We start from the raw sequence: 19,921 nt of genomic DNA, 5'->3' as shown, positions 1-19,921 counted from the left end.
AAATTGGCAACATTTTGACTGTCAGTAACTGGGTGTCAACACTAGACAGGAATAATTTATTCACCTACAGAAACAAAGAACAAGGGGGGCATATGGATATCCACCTTGTCACCACCTATGGGAGGAATACTAATATATTATTAGATAGTGTCCAGAGACATTGGAACATTCTTCCAGCTGATAGCAAGCTATTTGAGATCCTTAATGATAGATGTATTTTCTCATTTCAGAAAGGGAAAACATTGAGGTCCCACTTTAATCATTACAAACATGGCCGGAAACAAACTAAGGACTATAGCCAATGCCCTTTAACAGGTGATTTACTTATGGGATGTGTACCATGTGGACATTGTATACATTGTCCCAAGTTAGTTAAATCTAAACAATTTACTAGTAGGAACACAGGTATAGTTTATGACATTAAATTCCTAGCCAACTGTGGAACAAATTGGGTGATCTATCTCGTTACATGTACCTGTTCTGCCTTTTATATTGGGCAAACTTCTAGGCCATTGAGACTAAGGATTTCTGAATGCTGTAGTGACATCAGAAACAAAAGAATAAGCAATGCCCTATACAAACATTCATTGATACACCATGGTGCAAACTTCAGATTTACAATTATTGACAGGATTGTTGGTAATAGGACTAATAAAGCTGGTTGGCACTATATAATGAATACAAAAGAAAAAAAGTGGATCATTAAGCTGGGTGGTTTATTTTCACCAGGTCTGAATGAGAATTTTTGAGTAACCAATCAGCTTCATTTTTGTTGATAGGCTACTGTATAAATGGACATTAACTTTATGGAATTCTAAATCACATTTTACACTGATGAAGGCTATCTAAGTGTTTTCTTCAGCCGAAACCAGTCTGATGGAGTTTCATTTATATATACTTTAATAAAGCAACTGGTATATCACTGTCTGCTGACCTTTGATTTTTGAATTTGGATTCTCCTTTTTGGGGCCGTGCAGTTGCCGTACTTGCAAGGGCTGTGTTGGAGACATTTTTGCACCACTCTCTGCATTTTACTACAGTTCCATCCCTGTAGTGCATGCTATATTTGAATATACATGGGTAATTTCCCAGAGGTGATGTGGGGGAGTGTCATGTTGGTCTTACTACACTTCATAAGGTGCTGGGTGACATGTTTGGCAGCTGTCAGGGGATTTCCATTCTGTTAAATCACTGTGGTCATACCTCTACACGGTCCAGAGGCCTAGACCCTGTCCAGATGCGTGGCTCATATGTTTGGTCTGCTCCCTAGACAGTTGTTTTCCTTGGCTAATTGGTAGAATACTCTGGGAATACAGTCAGTAAATACTAACATCCATTGGTGTTACTGACTTCCTATCCCTCAAAAAAGATATGTTACAACAAAGCCGGTAACACCAGCAACTGTCTACATTTATCACAGCAATATGTCCAATATAACCCTTTGTTTGGGCCTCTGTCCCCCAATTATGTCAGGCTTTGTCCAGTTCATGCACTAAGAGGTTCAGAGGTATGTAGTATCATTATTTATTGCATTCATTCCTGCTACCATCCCAGTGATGTCATAGACCCCCAGACATGTAACAAGGAAGCGGCCATAGATATGAGTCCTGTGCCTATACATTCTCTGGGAAAGTGTGCATTTGAGAGATCTGTGTATGTCTGTCCATTGTTAAAAGATTGTTAGGACTGTGTAGCAGTATAGTTTGTACCTGTTATTTGGGCTGTGTAGGGAGGGAGTACATGTGAGTGTCATGGGCCCTTTCTATCTGACTGTGCATACTGCTCCAGTTTCTGGTTCCCTATTACCTGCATATGTTTGTACATGCAGACAGTGACATGTCCTGTAACACCTCCTGATTCCCACTACACTGTGACTTGGGGCAGTATATGTAGGGGTAATGTGTGAGTAGAAACAGGATTTTGTTGCTCACACAGTCATTATACTGTAGTGTTCAGTTTGCTTACTGGTATGTTGCTGTGACTATGGTGCAATTTTTTGGGGGTATGCACTTTCACACCAGTGTCTGTTTTCCAGTAGTGTTATATCCCTGTAGTGCCTGTTATATTTGCTAAGGCATGTGTACAGCCCCAGAGCTGGACTTGGGTAATGTTATGTCAGTCTGATTAAAGTTTGGACATTGCTTGGTAGCTCAGTGTAGTTTTCCTACTGTTGTGTTATGTCCACATATTTGTAGGATGTCCAAGTGTTTGGCTGATATCTTTGGTCTGGTCCCCATAATTGTTGTGTATTCCTGACACATCAGTGGGATGATGTGGGGACTGAGGTCACTAACTAAGGGGAAGCAATTGAGTCCTGGAATTGTGATATTTCAGTTGATATATGTTAGGACATATGGTGTTACTACATCAGCTTTCTTAGCTTATCTACTGACATATTTTGGATATCTCCCTATTTTCATGCCTTTGTCTCCCCACTTTGTCAGGCTTGGCCCAGATTCATTGCACTAAGGGATTCTGAGCATACCTCTCCAGTGTCAGGATTTTCACAGAATGTCTGGATGTTTGGCCTATACTTTTGTTCGGTTCCAAAATGTATTCGTATTTGTCTGGTAAATCACTGTGATGACCCAAGGATTTATGTCAGTGAAAAATGACATAACATTTCAGTTTCCATCCTCATATCCTTCAGTAATTGTCTACTGAAATGCAAGCTGTTGCTGTAGCAAATGTGCAAATGTCTTCATTTGTAACAGCAATATTTGAAATATGTCCCTATATGTGGCCCATATATATATATATATATATATATATATATATATATATATACACACACACACACATATATATATATATATATATATATATATATATATGTATATATATATATATATATATATATATATATATATATATATATATATATATATCTACACTGTGTGTGTGTGTCTATATACAACATGACTGGTTCCACAAAGCTTTCTCCCTAATGTTGCATGCCTCTATTGCATGATATATTTGAAAAAAATAGCATTACTTCCTATAGCTAATATTGTGTGGTGGTGCATTCCTCTGACTATAGTGTTCAGGATCATGGGTTTGACACTTGGGACTGTGTTTCTTTCCATTAATGTTAAATGATCAGAAGGGATGATAAGTTTGTTAAAGCATTGCAGTTTTTTGCAGCTCAGATAGTGTAGTGGTAGCTTATTGTGATTGTAGAGGACAGCATGCTGAGTTCAAGACTTGGTAGTGTGGACTATTTTATTGCTGGCAGAACAAGGTCTGATGGATACAAAATGATGGCATGTTTAAGCATATTATACTTATAAATTTTTGAAATAATATTTATATACACATTATAATTTTATGTTTACCTTCCATGAATCCCCTCTCTGTGCTTTCATTAAATTATATTCTTGTGTGACTATACTGTATGAGGCACTTGTGTTTATATGGGGGTTTCATATATTTTCTACACTGACATCTCATTTTTGGAACTGCTACACTACTCTGTTTGACAAAAAAGGTTGCTACATAATTTAAGTTTACTAAAATAATTTTAACACTACTTTCACATAGAAAAATAAGTTGCTAACCTTGGGACTCAAACCATGAGTGACTGCATGTAAAGCCATGACTTTAACCCCCACACTCCCTCAGCTTGGAATTGTCACTTGTCTATTTGCATATAGCTCCTATGGGATGTTTAAGCTATACTAAGCAGACGGCCATAACATGCACCCCCACTTAGCTACACTTAAACATTACTTAGGCTACTGTAAGAAGAGTTATATATTATTATGATATTATTAGGTTATATGGGTATGTATTGTGGTGTTCTGCCAACTACTTTGGACTGCAATCATGAAATACTGGCATTGATTTGGCTTTCAGGCTTCTATCCTTCAAGGACTCCTGCTAATACATATCATGTTATCTATCAACTTTTTAAGTATGTCAGAGCAATATTTAAAATCTGTCCCTATTTGTCCCCCCATCATTTCAGGTTCTGTCCACAATTTTTGCTCTAAGAGGTTGAGAAGTAAGATGACCAATATTTGAGTTTCAGACTTCATATCCCTCAGAAATTGTATGTTAACACAACTCCTTTTATTCTAGCCACTTTCTAAGGGTTTATCAGAGCAATATTTAAAATGTGTCCCTATTTGGGGGCCTTTGTCCCCCCCATTATTTTTGGCTTTGTCCAGATTTCTTGTGCTAAGAGGTTGAGAGGTATGAGTGCCATACAGCACTTTAGCAATGCAAGGGGTGTCTCACAGAACCTGTAACACATCCACTGCATTGTTTTCTTATTGTTGTTTTTATTCCAGTGTCTGCAGACACTGAAGTGATAATTTTTTTCATTTGAGTGTCCGTGGACACTGAAATACTGGCATAATGTCAGTTCGACTTAGAAAGTGCTGTACGGCACTTTGTGAGTGCAGGGGGCATGTTTAGTGTCCGTGCACTACTCGGACACGCCCCCTGCACTTGTTCATGGTTCGTGTCCTTGTAGGTTAAACAGCAGCACGTATTCATGCATATGGAAGGCGCGCTGCTGTTCTAAATGGACACGAACCACTCTGTGCAGAAATAGCACTATTCCTGCATGGAGTTTAATAAATCCCGGGGAGTAACTCTGACTACTCTGGATTACTGGTGGTTTTGTGTTTACAAGAACTTTCTTGGACTTAAAAGCAACATCACTGATCAATGGAGCCTTGTTTTATGGTATGCTTTTACTTGTTATTGGAATAAATTGATGAAGAGAACACAGCAAAACTTGGGGCACTCAGTTTTTTTGCTTTCTTACATAAGAATTCATTGACAGTAAATAACAGCACACAGTGAGTCAGTGTCTTATTTGATAGTTATAATAGTTTACATATTTGTCTTTTGTTAACTGGATAGAGATGCTGGCCAAACAGACCCTTGCTAGCTATGAATAAGGCATAACATGCAAAATTGCCAGTAAAAAGCCCATATATTGGGTTGTATGAATTATGTTATGCAAAATGTACAAAACAATATACATAAATGTATATGTGAGCAGTACAAAGCTGTGCAAAAGAAATCCAGATTGTAACAATGTAATGTACTGCAAATAGTAAAATAATGTGAACAGAAAATTAGGGTTATATGTTAGCAGTACGCACCAGAAAATAAGACCCCTTTATAAGAGTCCCTTGAATGACAGCCAGATTAGTGGGGACCAGGAATGACAATGGTTCATTGACCATCTTACTCCACAGTAGAAGGCACACTTCTTCTTCAGAAATGACACCCTTCTGATTCAAATAGTGTGATATGAAGAGCATGCTAAACCCAGAACAACATTTTGATGAGAATCATGTTAACACTTTAGGGGACAAGATGACAACTGGCTGCATAGCTTAGTTTCTGATCTTAGTGTATTTGGTCTCTACTTGTGTATTCTGGAATTCCATCTTTAATGTTTTGTACCACCTTAACTACAAGTGCTATGTCTGCTGATATAACTACTGTTGTCACTTGCACACTGAACTTCATCTCTACATTTTTTTGAACCTTTTGCCTAACGTAATTAAACATCCATTTTGCTTAGATGATTTTTCAGCTGCCTTCTAACCCACTCTTGGTGAGTTATTTTTCTAACATAACTTTGCTCTTCTCTCATTTCACACATCTAACACACACTCAACCATTTTCAAATTGTTATTAATACCTTAACTGTTTTGTTTTCTTCACTGCCATTATAATATACATTTTAGTGACCTTGTTTTTATTTCAGTAACATTCCCTTCTTTTACTTAGTTTTTTTTGGGTTTAGTCTGTTGCTTATTTGTTTTTTTTTTCTTTCTGCCAAGACTATTTTTAATTTCTCTTCTAACTTGCTTTGATACCTTTACATGGGTTATTCTTTTACTATTCTGTCAAGCATCTATTATTCCTTCTTTGTTTTGCTGTCCTAATGTTAACTCATGTCCCGCTGTAGTTTTCATTTTTACTAGGCAATGGCAATTCAGGTTTCTTTGTCTGCTTGTACAATGACAATTTGTATCTGCTCAGTCACTCCCTAAGTCTCTTTGCACTACTGAGTTCTTTAACCAGTACCTGAATTTGACTACAACTGTCTCTGAACTATAAAGTGGATCCAGTTTGTGTTTTGTACTTGTGTGTGTTCTATTCTACCTCTTCTTTATTAGTACTTTTTATGAGTGAGTGAATCTTCTTCTTTAATTACAGTAGTATGTGCCTTCGGATACTCCTTTTATATAATAATGCATGACTTGCTTTTGAAACTTATTCTTTGCTATTTACTTGCCCATTATGTTACTATAGTAATATTTCCTGTTCTCTTTCTTGCTGTTGTTTTCTTGGTCTATTACCCTTCTGTTTCTGTGCTTTATTTTGTGTCACTATATTTATTTATATTATTTATTTATTTATTTATTCCAGTTTGATGACCGGGGAGGTCCACTGGACTCAGGGAGCCCGTTTTCAGTGAAGGCCCGGGGAGAAAAGCTCCAACAATACATAGTTACATGAATAATTACTAATAAACTTTGCATTACTGACAAATAAACAGGTAGCATTCATAAAGAAACAAACAATTACAATTTTGTTTAGGTGTAAAAAACAGGCAAATGGCCTTGAGGCTAGATTTTACAGTATAGTTATATATACATAATACAAATGAGCAAGGCTAGCTAGATGAGAGGTTACCCAGGAGTAAATGTGGAGGAGACCTTGAGAGGTATAGGGTGAATAGTACAGTTGCATTTCCTGTTTGAGTAAAGGTGAGAATGAAGAAGAGTTTTAAAGTTTTCAAGGTTATTTATCGCGGGTCCTAAGAGTGGAGGGAAGAGCATTCCATTTTTTGGCTAAGGTGAAGGAAAGCAGAAGTTGACCAGCTGGGTGCTTGGGTTTGTGGATAGTGATTAGGTTTTGGTGGGTAGATCTAAGTGTTCTATGGGGAGTATATGCTTGTAGGATATTGGATAGTGCAGGGCACTTGGTAGGTTGGAATAGTAGTCTATAGGCAGTCGTGATTTGGAGAAAGTCAAGTTGGTTATGGAGTTCAAGCCAGTTTAATGAGTGAAGGGAGGAACAGTGATGAGAGTAAGATTTGGCTTTGGTAGTAAATCTGGAGATTTTATTGTAACATATTTCTAGCTTGGAGGATAGTGAGGAGGATAAATTAGTAAGCAGAGGGGCGCCATACAGTAGAGAGGGAAGGAGATAAGTGGCGAGAGTTAGTCTGGTAACAGGAGAGAGGCAGTGGTTGTTTCTATAAAGTAGGCCAAGTTTTATGTGGGTTTTCTTTATGTTTAGCTGGATGTGAGTATTAAATTTTAGGTGTTCATCAATGGTTACACCAAGAAGTTTGGCAGAGGGAACGACCTCTAAAATGGAGTTGGTATGGCTGACTATTTGGAATGAGTTTTTATCAATATGGGAGGACGTAGAAGGAGAGAATAGAAGGATTTTAGTTTTGTTAGCATTTAATGAGAGGTGATTTTGGAGCATCCAGTTTTCGGTAGTACAGAAGGCTGTTTGTGTCAGTAGTTGGAGATCTGTTAAGTTGGAGGTGCAGCAGATCAAAGTAGAATTGTCAGCATATTGAACAATTTTAGTATTGGGTATGGCCTTGTAAAAGTCGTTAATAAAGATGTTGAATAGAATTGGGCCAAGTATGGATCCTTGGGGTACTCCAGTGGGGGTAGGACGGAAGGTGGAGGTGCCCTGGCCCCATTTGACAGCCTGGAACCTGTTGGAAAGATAGATGGAGAACCAGGAGAGAGTTTTGTGGGAGAGATTGAGATTATTAAGTCCAAAAAAGTGCCAGGGCACGCTGTAAGGTGATCCAAAGAAGTTTATTCCACAGTGATTAAATAAAACCACGCTGCTTGCAAAACTCAGAAACAGCGAAACCAGAGATTGAGATTGAGATTAGACAGATGATTTAGAAAGTGGGAGTGGGAGTTGTATCAAAAGCATTAGATAAGTCCAACAGAACTGAGGATACTAAATTACCGGAGTCACAGGCTAAATTGACATTATGTAAGAAGGAGAGAAGAGCGGTGTTGGTACTATGTCCTGGGCGGAGGCCGTGCTGGGTAGGAGAGAGTAGCTGGTGTTTGGTAAGGAAAGGCAAGAGCAGAAGGTGGATGCATTTTTCAAGGAGTTTAGAGAGAGGGGGGAAAGGATGGCTCTGGGGTGGAAATTAGATATGTCACAGTTTTTGCCATCCTTGTGAAGTGGAAGAATATATGCAGAGCGCCATAGTTTGGGTACATAGGATTCAAGTAGGGATCTATTGATCAGGATGCTAATAGGGAGAGCAATACCATCGGAGGCTATTTTTAAGAAGGAGGAGGGAATGTTGTCGGGGGCATTGGAGCAAGGCTTTAGTTTAGAGAGTAGTTTCTTTATTTGGTAGGTGGAGATGGGTTTGAGTTCAAAAGTAGGGGGGAGAGGAGGGAGAGGATGTTTGGTTGGGGTGGGGTTGAGGGTTGTTGTTGGTAAAGGTCGTGGTTAGCTCAGCAATAGAAGTGGTGAAGAAGGTGTTGAATAGTGAGGCAATTTCAAGGTCAGATTTGCTGGTGTCGGGGCAGGGATTGTTTTTAGTACCTGGCCTAAGGAGAGAGTTGATAGAGTTCCAAAATTGTTTGGGGTTTTTTACATGATTTGTTTACATTTTAATGTAGTAGGTCTTTTTATCTTTGATAACTTGTTTTTTGACAAGGTTTCTTAGTTGTTTGTATTTGAGTAAAATGTCTGGTTGTTTAGTTTGGAGGTATGTTTTCCAGGTTTTATCTCTTTGTAGCATAATATTTTTGGTGTATTTGGTAAGCCACGGGGTGGTCTTAGTTTTTACTCTTTTTGTTCTTACTGGAGCTAGGGAGTTAAGGACATTTAAAAAAGTTGAATTGAAAAAGTCAATGGCTGAGTCTAATGGAAGAGTTTTCAGGGGGTTCCAATTGGTATTCCTGAATGAATCAGAGAAAGTAGTAGGGTTAAAGTTAGAGAGGTTCTGAGTGTGGATAAACTGGTGGGAGTGTGGGGGGTGAGGGAAGCTCGGTGGGTGGGGGCAGGGAGGTGGTCTCCTAATGGGTTTGGTATGACACCAGATTGTATCACTTTATTGGGATGAGATACTAGGATCCAGTCTAGTATGGAGCCTGGGGGGTTGGTTTTGTTGGGTCTAGTGATGGTGTTAGTAAGTTGAGTGTAGTTAAATAGATTGATTGACATGGTGGGTTTAGGGTTGTTGATTTTGTTCCAGTCTATATTTACATCACCCAATATGTAGGTTTCCAATTTAATATTTGAGGAGGCCCAGGACAGGATGTCTTCCAGGGTGTTGGTGTTGTTACCTGGAGGAATATAGAGGGAAATGAAGCAGATGTTTTTATGACTGTTAATTTTTAGAAGGCCTGCTACAAGTTCAGCATTATTAAAAGAAGGGATGGGATTAGGATATGGAGTAAAAGACAGCTGGTTGGAGTAGACTAGTGCGACACCGCCACCTCGAGTACTTAGGCGGTCAGATTGAAGTGATTGAAAACCAGGGGGAAGGAATTCAGAGTCACTTATGTGAGGTTTTAGCCAGGTTTCAGAGATGGCTACAATGTCAGGTGAGTTGTGAGTGAGCCAGGCATGAAAGTGGGTTATTTTATTTTTTAGGCTTTGGGCGTTGATGGCGAGGAATTTGAGGTATTTATTGGTGGAATTATTGTGGGAGCTAGTGTGGTTAGTAGGAGAGAAGTTTGGTCCTGGATTAGGGTGAATGTCACCAGCTAAGCAGAGGTAAGTGAGATAAGGAATACGTTGTTTTGGTTTGTACTTAGTTAGAAGTGTCTGGTAATGAAAAGGTCTGGGTTTGTAGTATTTTAGTAGTGATTGGGAGAAGTTTTACTTTGAAGAGGAGGGAAGGGTGGGAGGGAACTAAAGAGGCTGAGATGTTGTGCAAGTGTGTAGTGTTGGGGAGGTGGGGAGGCAGAGGTGGAGGGTGTAGATGGAAGTGAGTATAGGAGGTGGCATGGTATAGAGGAAGTAGAAGAAGGATGAGGAAGGAAGTGGAAATAAAGGATTTAGGAGTAGGAGAGTGCATGATAGGTGGGGCCTGTTGGATGTAATAGAGAGGAGGTTAAGGGACTTAGGAGAGAAGTGGTGAGGTAGTGAGAGGCAGGTGGGGTGGAGGGAAAGTGTTGATGTCAACAGTCAAGAAATTCAGGAAATCTCAAGGCAGGATACACCAGGGAATGATATACACATGGCATGACAAAACTTTGGTTCTTTTGAGTGTTAGTACAGGTTCTGCTCAAGGGACCAGTACAGCACTGGGAAAGTAAGCGTTCACTTTAGATGGATTTCAACAGTCAGAAAATTCAGGATTCAGATATTGGTACAGTTGTTTCATACCACTCAAAAGTTGTACATATCTTACATGAACAAAACCATTAAATACTGCTTATCCAAATTCAGTCAATAGACAACAACAATTCACAGACAAAAAATGAAATGCCATTAATATTCTAGTCCCAAACTCAGACCAGTCTTTTCAGCTCGTCGTCTTAGTATCTTTAGCCATTGAATTCAAATTTGGTTCATCCAACAGGTGACCATTTTGACAAAGCTATTATGTATCCCTGTACAGATGTGGGTTTTGCCACACGAAAAGAGAAATATTTGTCAGCAAGTACTAATACAACATGGATACAGTTGGGAACAGCATCTTGTAGGGCATTGAAAGATTTAAAGAGCTCAGGAACTGGTAAACACTGATGAGCATCGACCAAAATGGTAAGCCCCAAAACTCTGATTTCAATACTGATAATACTGGAGAAATACAAGAGTAAATGAACAAGGTCACAGCAATTACAATGTGGACTCAGCCAAATTGGATTCTTTGTAGAGATTATTGTGACAGCACGTCGACTTCTGTCTCTGGTTCCAGGTAGACAGGCAACTCCAGACCGAAGAATGTCAAGATTAACTTCTTGTGCTTTAGAAGTAGTAGTCAATGAAAGTCTTGCAGTAGACGGGGATGTTAACAGCAACCTGTGTTGCATAGGTACATTCTCCTCACCGGGCAGCAGTTGTGAAATGAGCACATCTTCCTTTTTTTATTAATGTTTTGTTCTTTGTACAGGCTTCTTGCTGAAGACACTGCAGAACGTGCTTAACAGGAATAAGAAAGTCTAAAAGATAATGCAGGCCATCATTGTTTTTCCACAACATCAAAAACCTGGGATAGAACAGTGGCTGCAGTTGCCTCAAAAGGAGGACATAGTGATGAAAGGATTTCCTGTATACAGCCATCCAGAGAAGCAGAAGCCCATTTTCCGGCCCTCTTTTGTTTTCAAACACGTTTTTAACTGCTGTTCACTAACTCAGCACGCTCCAAGAAACAGGCAGATACAATTACTAAACACACCCGTCCAGCTCTCCCTGCCTGCAGGAGAAATGACAAAGAAGCCCCGCCAAGTGCCTTACAGTCTTTGAGCAACAATTCACCAGTGAAAGTTTGAAAAGTTCATCTCCGCCATAGGTAGATCAATAAATAATGGTTTCAATATATTACAATTTATTGCTGGGAGGTGCCTGCAGTGCAATACACTGTAACAGCCCTTTATGCACAATATACAGAGACACACACACACACACACACACACACACACACACACACACACACACACACACACACACACACACACACACACACAATATTAACTGCGTAAAAGAAAAAAAACCTGCAAACTGTCCTGCAGGCTTGATGGCAGTGGCACTGTTGAATATAAAAATATCAATAACGTATGATTATTTAACATAATAAATCAGATCACCAGCTCATTTAAATATCATTTAATAAAAAAGAATTCATTAAAAACCACACATACATCTCCAGACTTACATTCTCACTGTCCATCTATAAGAATTATTTCACTTTTCATTTGCACCAGTCATCTGAGGTAGTTTAAGCTAGCCAAAATAAAATACTCACTGCTTTGCTCAGCAGCCTGACTAACTCTCACTGAAGCATATTTTATTTCCACAAATGGCAGAGGGAATTGTAATAATACATCACTGCTTCATTCTCTAGCAATGTGTATGAAAGGCTTGACTCTTTAGAAAAAACAGCCAAGGTGAGTAAGCTGAGTAAGACAACTGTTTAATGCATAACTTTAATCAAATGCACATGTTCAGACTTCTGAATCCCACGGATAGGAAAGTCAACCATTTTTTTAAATGAAGTAAAAAGTTGACTATTTAAGGTAAAAAAAATAATAAATACATTGTTAAAGTATTTGTTTTCATTTATTGAGGCTGTGGCCCAACAGTCCAGTACCACGGCCATCCCTGATCTAGTCCTATTCAATGTATTCATCATGATACAAAAAAGTAGATAATTTTGCATGCACTCTTCACAACATTTTTAATTTCACGTATTTTGTATTTTATTTTCTTTTTTTTTAATGTTTTCTGGAGTTAATTTCAGTCTGACTTTTTATTTTTGACTACACAAAAATTGAATATGCCTAGTGAAATGGCAAGTACCCTGTTATAGTGGATTATATTGTATTATATAATGCTATGTCAAGTTAGGTTAGGTTAAATTATGCTGGACAACAACAGACTGGCCTATTAGCAGTGTCCTGGACCAGGTGGTACTACTGGAGGTGTGTACAGGACTCAATGGATGGGTAAAAAAGCCTATTTGTGAATTTAAAACTACTTGCAGTTTCAGAAAATGAATTGTCTGCTTTTCACATCTGGAAGCTTGGCAGGGTGAATCACCATCAGTGTCTACAGCTGGAGTATTTTAGCAGCACAGTGATTTAGTCATAATATTTGTGACTCACAGCTCTAGGGTTCAGTCCTAACCTCTGTCCTCTGACTTTCTGGAGCTTTGTATATTCACTCTATGTCAGCATGTTTTTTTCTACCAAAAGAATGGAAAACTTTCTTGAGGAGCTAGCAGTGTCCTCAGTAGTGACCGAGTTAAATAATGCATTGATAGCCATGAGGAGATTCTTATATAGGATGGAGAAAATCAGCTATTTAAGTACAATCTACAAATACATAGGGAGATGGACACCCTCCCTAATGAGTCATCAGAAAAAGTGTTTCTATAGAAAAAGTGATATGTATGAAAAAGAGCTCTTTGTGAGCAACATATAAAAAAGCAGGCTTTGCCATATACTATGTTAACTGCAGCAAATACATTCAATGTGAACTGTAAAAAATAAATCATTCTTTTTATGTCTTTGTATGTGGGACTAGGCCATGGCCTAATGTTTGCTAGTCATACCTTTCAACCTCATAGCATGAGAAATCTGGACAAAGCAAAATATAATGGACACTCAGACTCACAATCAGGGACAAATTTTAATTATTTTTCCTATAAACATTGAAAGTTTTTAGAGCAACAGCTTTTGCATTGTCTGAAGGATATGGTCTAAAACTTGCATGTCATTATTTACAAACTGCATTTACAAAGAACTGTTTGCCAGAGAACCACAAATTTTATGAGGGCCAGACTAAAATATGAGACTAACATCTGGACATTCAAGAAAATCTGGACACGAGAGAGAGATTTTAGTGTACTTTTTGGAGGGTACATTTAAGAAATCCACAAGACAAATATACCCTTGCTTCATAGCTATGAAAACTAAGTATATTATGACATTAATTGCACTGCAGTGCCCTGCAAACATTTTATTTTAAAATGCAAATAAATTAAGCTGTTTTATGTGAAGATTTCAACTTACAATATATATATATATATATATTTATATATATATATATATATATATATATATATATATATACATATATATATATATATTTATATATATATATATATATATACATATATACATATACACACACACACACACACACACACACACACACACACACTTTGGAAATTATTTACTATTCAAAGAAAACACTTCCATCATTTGATTAAATAAGTGAAATGTAACATTGCACCCATAATCCTGACGCCTACACAGTATCAACTGTCGGTTCACTGGTGCCCGCATTTAATGTAACTCGACATAGTTTTAGGTGACGCCAGTCACCTAAGCTATGCAGCGTAACTTACTGTTAGACTGTCAAGTCAATGGCACATGGTTTTTACTGTTTTGCAGGGAGGGCAAGGCCCCCCTGCACCTCTCATGTGTGTGTGTGTGTGTGTGTGTGGGGGGCTGTGCCCCCTACACTCCCTGCAAATTATATATACCAATTCTGAGATCACACTACAGTGAGGAAAAGGGTAATTTTCCTGTTCCTCACTGTACCACGATCTCCACTCACAATACTGAACTCAGACTACCGAATTACACTGCACATTCTCTATTGTGAATTTGCAGTAGTCCGGTTCGGCATTGTACCTTTTTGAAAAGTGCCTTTCTACCACGTGTCATTTGACCATCTGCACCACGGGATTTCAGTAGTAAACCTTTGGAAACATGTAATGCTCAGCTAGGGCCAGCCTTCCTACATCTATAGTTTTATAAATGACTAGCTCATGGTAACATCTTTTACTTAGAAAGTGCAGATGATTGTTTTATACGTTTAATATGAGCTTTGATGACATAGCCATTTTCATTTTTGAACATAGCATGTCTGGAACTTTAAATTTATTTCCTCTTAGATAATCTTTCTTCATACTAACTCTACTCTCCTTGATTTAACTGTTGATTATGTATTATTTTTACTATTAACTTAAATGTATCCACTCAAATGGGAACTCTCCTAACGTATAAAAATTTATGTAAATATAATTTGATGTTATTTGATATCTCCTTTCATGTTACCCACCTTTATCCCAGGTGTATCTATATTGCACATATTTGTTGCTATCAAGCTATGTAAACTTGTATACTATGTAGAGTTGTTTATCTTTTACCTAACTGCCTCATTTATGATACTATTCGTAATCTCTTTTATGTTAAGTATCTTTTGAAATACTTATTTTTGGATTTTTCTGTGTGGAGCTTTTCTCCCCGGGCCTCCAGTGAAAATGGACATGTTCTCCAGTCGGACCATCCTGGTTATCAAATCTAAAATAAATAAATAAATAATAAATAAAATCAGTGTAGATATATCAATGTACCTTCCAGCTGTCTGTCCCACTGTCATTGCCAGGACTCAGGCCTACAGCTGCTGTTTTTCATACTTTCTTACCAAGATGGGCAATCAGACCATTTGATGCTCAGTGCCGTGAGCCTAGTAACCTTTTCCAGCAACCATACTTGCTTTGTGAACATGAATCATCAGTCTGACAGGAAGGGAGTTATCCGCAGGACTGATCAGACATAAAGTACTTCTATACAAGTGTCTGGATTGTCCTGTGGCAATGTGCTATTACACAATCCCATTTTAATATCAGCTAACATTATTACAACTACACCATGGACCGCAAAATTATATGTCCTCCTGCTCTGGCTTGGCAGCAATTTTCAGATAATTCAGACACTGCCTAAAAAATGTTGGACCTAAAGACTGGTGGACTCCTAGTGACATATATCCATACCTCTCAACCTGAAGAGTTTGAAAATGAAAACAAAACCCCTTGTAAAATAGGAACCCCCATCTAAAAATCTGGACATCTAATTTACATAAAATTTGAATACTAAATAGCAAATAACAAATACCTTTCCCTGCTTTCAGTAGGACTGTGAGATACTATGCAGAAAAAAACATGTTTTAAAAACACAAGTAGCAAAAATGGAAAAATATAAGCACATTATTAAAGAGACTGTGTAAAATCTGTAGATTTAATGAAATGTATTGCAAAACTCTACCATATAGGGTCATTTATTTTTGGTTCAGAGGAAGAGAGCTGTAAGATGTGTGTTCCTTTTCTTAAAATTATTGTTGCCACTAGTATGTTTGCCATGTAGTGTGATTTTCTGTATACTAGACTGCTTCAAAAATCATAGGTGATGAGGGGGATTCAGAATATTGTATAAAAAGGTAAATCAAGTCTGAAAATATGGACATACCTCCAAAAATATGGATATCCTAAATCAGGACTGAAAATAGGAATGTTCCTCCAAAATGAGGACAGTTGAGAGGTCTGCATGATATATTGATATTTTTTTTGGTAAAATATCCTTTTATTGATTTTGTAAAGACAACATTCATGTTAAGTAGATTGGGAGTGTTGGAAGCTCTTGAGACATAAAACATGCAGTTGGATAAATGATAAGAGCTTGAGACTTATACTGCCAGTCAATAACACCCCCTCTCCAGATTACATTGCATGTCAGACAACTTATGTGCTGCTAATGTATGCCTTTATCTGTTACAAATCATTATTGCTCTTTCCCATTATTTAACCTCCTCTGTGGCCACTAAGTCTGACTCCTGAAATCTCCTGTTATATCCAAAATAACCATTTTCCATTTCTTCTAATTTTCATTACAGGCAAACCCATTTCATCCTGCTGTCTCTACTCATGTGATTTCTGCCAGTGTAGCTTCTGCAACATTTAATAATTATTTGTTGGACTGTCTCTGTCTGAATGCCATCTCACTAGTATTCTCAAAAATGCACAACATAACTTTTTTTTTCTTTCTACTTGTGGTCCTACCTATGTTAAATTGAGTGTCATTATATTTCTTGATTTTGCCACCTAAGTTCATTTCTTACCCCAGGGGCAACAGATACTGCTGCCTACACTCACAGCTGACATGTTTTATTACTTATCTTTGAACTTCTGTAGCTGACAAAGCTATTTTATATTTCTTGCCACTGAATGTAAATAGATACTCCTGACTATATTTAGATTTGATTGCTACTTTATTCACTCAATACTGCATTGTTTAGTAGGTTAGCCCTAGATTTTTATATTTCCACAGATTCTGTGCAACACCCTGTGCACTTCCATGTACATGGCAAGTCTTACTTTGTAGTCCTGTGCATGTTAAAGCACTGAGCTACATGCTACAGATATGAGCTTGATTCTCACAGCTTCTGTTTTTCACTTGAATGCAATTTCGTTGAGGATGCTTATTTAATTAAATCAAAGCTAGACTCACCCTGAAAGCATGCATTAATATGTAAAGAATTTTGTCTAGTTTAACAAAAACTCTTCTTCTTTCGACTTTTCCCAGTTAGGGATCGCCACAGCGTATCACATATCCGCTCAAAAACTAAATAAAAAATTTCCTTACTTTGAACTGGGTGCTATTCATCACATTTCTGTGTGTACCCTTCAACTATTTTTTGTATTTTTGGAATACTTTTAACTTCTTGGACCTTTTCACAGACTGAGTAATTTACCTGCTAAATGTCACTGTTAGATACACTGCAATAACAAAGGTAGCCTTCATCCACTTCCTCTTCCTAATCTATTTCCAAGGTTACTCTGGGACATAATTTTCTTCAGTGTATGTATTAGAAGCTTATTGCTCTGAATTTACAGTGCTTAAATCTTGCTTATCCCATTCTTTCCTTTAATAATCCTTTTACTTTTGAGACTACATATGATTTATATTCCTCCCCTCTTATGTAGTCTCAATACTGCTTCTACTAGAAAAATCTAAAAGATTTAAAGAAAGTATTATTTGTATTATATACATTGTAACACATACTCTGAACCAGCCATTAGCAAACTATGTGTTCTATGACAGAATATGGTTCCCTATCAGAAGCCTGAAACACTATAAGCCTGAAAATCAAAATCCTGAAAACTATAGACTGAAAGACCAAAATCCTGAAAGACCAAAATCCTGAAACTCAAAATCCTGAAAACACAAATAATGCTAATATGTCACTATAAAGACACTAATATCTACTAACTGACCCTGACCCTAACCCTAACCCTAAGGTTCGTCACTATCGCACACTCACCTGACCCGCGCCCTAACCCTAACTCACTTAAACTGCCCCTAACCCCAATATTTGTCACTATTGCATACATGCCTAACCTGCGCCCTAACCCTAACTTACTTAAACCGCCCCTAACCCTAACATAAAACCAACCGCACACTTACCTGAACCCAACGCATGACCCAACACCACAGGGCTAACAATAGCAAAGCCACAATGACGTCAGTATGTTCATTTTGTGTTTTCAGGATTTTGAGTTTCAGGATTTTGGTCTTTCAGGATTTTGGTCTTTCAGTCTATAGTTTTCAGGATTTTGATTTTCAGGCTTATAGTGTTTCAGGCTTCTGATAGGGAACCCAGAATATACATACATATATATATATATATATATATATATATATATATATATATATGGTTTACATATATTTACATATATATATATATATATATATATATATATATATACATATATGTGTGTGTGTGTGTGTGTGTGTGTGTGTGTGTCTCTGTGTGAAAGTTGACATCTGAAAGGTAAACTATGCTACTTCAGCAATGGAAAAGTTGCTGTCCTACTATACATGTGCCAAGAAGCAACCTTGGTGCATGCAAACATAACATAAAACACACACACACACACACACACACACACACACACACACACACACACACACACACACACGCACACATCATCATCATTTTTTTGCATGGGGGCAAGAACCCAGTAAAGATGAAACAGTGAAGCATGCTTACTTAAAACATGGGTGCAGAATGTTGAACATTTAAGCAACAAAATATTCTCAGGTTAATAATGCAATTTGTGTTATGACAGGTGATGTGTTATTTGCAAATAATATCTCACAGAATAAAATGCATCATACACTATAGTATAAACATATAAGGGAATAATATTTTTAATATAGCCTTACCTGAGGTCCATGTCTCCATCTATCCAGTAAGTTAAAATGTTGGATATGGTGCCTCCAGGGCAGCAGCCCATTATAAGAATGGCCACAGCCTGAACAGGTTTCACAGAGAAAGCTTTTGCAAGGGCAAAGGCAAGAAGAGGCATCAGCCCAAACTGGCAGAGTAGTCCTACAAGTATCCCCCATGGTCTCTTCAGATGGGACCACAGCTTCCTTGCTTCCACAGTACAGCCGAGAGAAAACACCACCAGACACATGAGAGCAGTTAGAGTAGTGCTGAGGACTGATGACAGGTTAGAATGCCCCCTGTTAGTGTCTGAGGCATTGAATGAGCAGGTGGAATGATTGGTACAATTTTTCATTGTCACTGCTGTTGGAACTGCTAGAAGTGTGCCCCTTATAAGATATAGACTGAACTTATCCTGAACTTATCAAGAATTCAAGAGTCTGTCTGCTTGAAGTTTTGCTCTTTTTCTTGTGCTGAATCAACATTCATGAGAAAATGACTGGAATGTGTATGACTCAGTTGCTAAGCACACTAATCTTATTCTAATGAGTTTGCTTGGGCAGTAGCATTACCCAGTTACTCTGGCTTGAGTATATAATAACTTTGTTAAAAGTTTCTTGTTACTGGCAGCCATGCCTGCCTTACTTGTCTTAAAATAAATATTAGTTTAATTTTACATTAGGTAATGGTAAACATTTGTCGAGTCTGAACAGTAATTTTGCTGTATGTTGGTGTTTTGTTTCATTTAAACAAAGGTAACATCACAAAGCAGTACATCATAAAATAGGAATATTTATTGGTACTCTGATGTTTCAGAATTATGTCAAGTATGGTTCTTTCTACAGGAATAGATTTATGTCTGAACCCTGAGGATGAATGCTAGTTTCAGTAAAGCAGTCAATGTCCAAAATCCATGTTTAGTAAGGTAAAAATACATTATGAACAAACAGCAAAGCTTTCAAGACAGTATCTCTTTCTCAATGCATATACACAACAAACCATCTTCACTGTTTTTATACAAACAGACAGCCTATTCTTAAAAGGTCACAACATAATTATAATACTAATTAAATAATTAAACATTTAACAATTCTAAAAGATATAAATACATATAAATATGTAAAAAATGTGGAACATATAAAACAGTATATTAAAAACGGCTGAAGGTGCTCTCACCAAACAAACAAAAACAAAGAAA

At 37.6% G+C, this 19,921-nt stretch overlaps 1 protein-coding gene across 1 annotated transcript in view; it reads right to left on the bottom strand.

The window, feature by feature from the left end:
* SLC10A6 (solute carrier family 10 member 6) overlaps positions 1-19,202 on the bottom strand; it is a 470,481-nt gene extending 451,279 nt beyond the window's left edge. The window contains exon 1 of the mRNA XM_044079817.1: positions 18,720-19,202. Within this exon, the coding sequence (XP_043935752.1) occupies positions 18,720-19,078 (359 nt within the window). The 5' untranslated portion in view covers positions 19,079-19,202. The remainder of the gene's footprint in view (positions 1-18,719) is intronic.
* Between the last annotated feature and the right edge of the window lie 719 nt (positions 19,203-19,921).

This window comes from Protopterus annectens, chromosome 8.part0 (assembly GCF_019279795.1).
Source record: "Protopterus annectens isolate FY-2018-M chromosome 8.part0, PAN1.0, whole genome shotgun sequence".
NCBI classification, from domain to species: domain Eukaryota; kingdom Metazoa; phylum Chordata; order Ceratodontiformes; family Protopteridae; genus Protopterus; species Protopterus annectens.
This window is presented reverse-complemented; position numbering and strand designations above follow the sequence as displayed.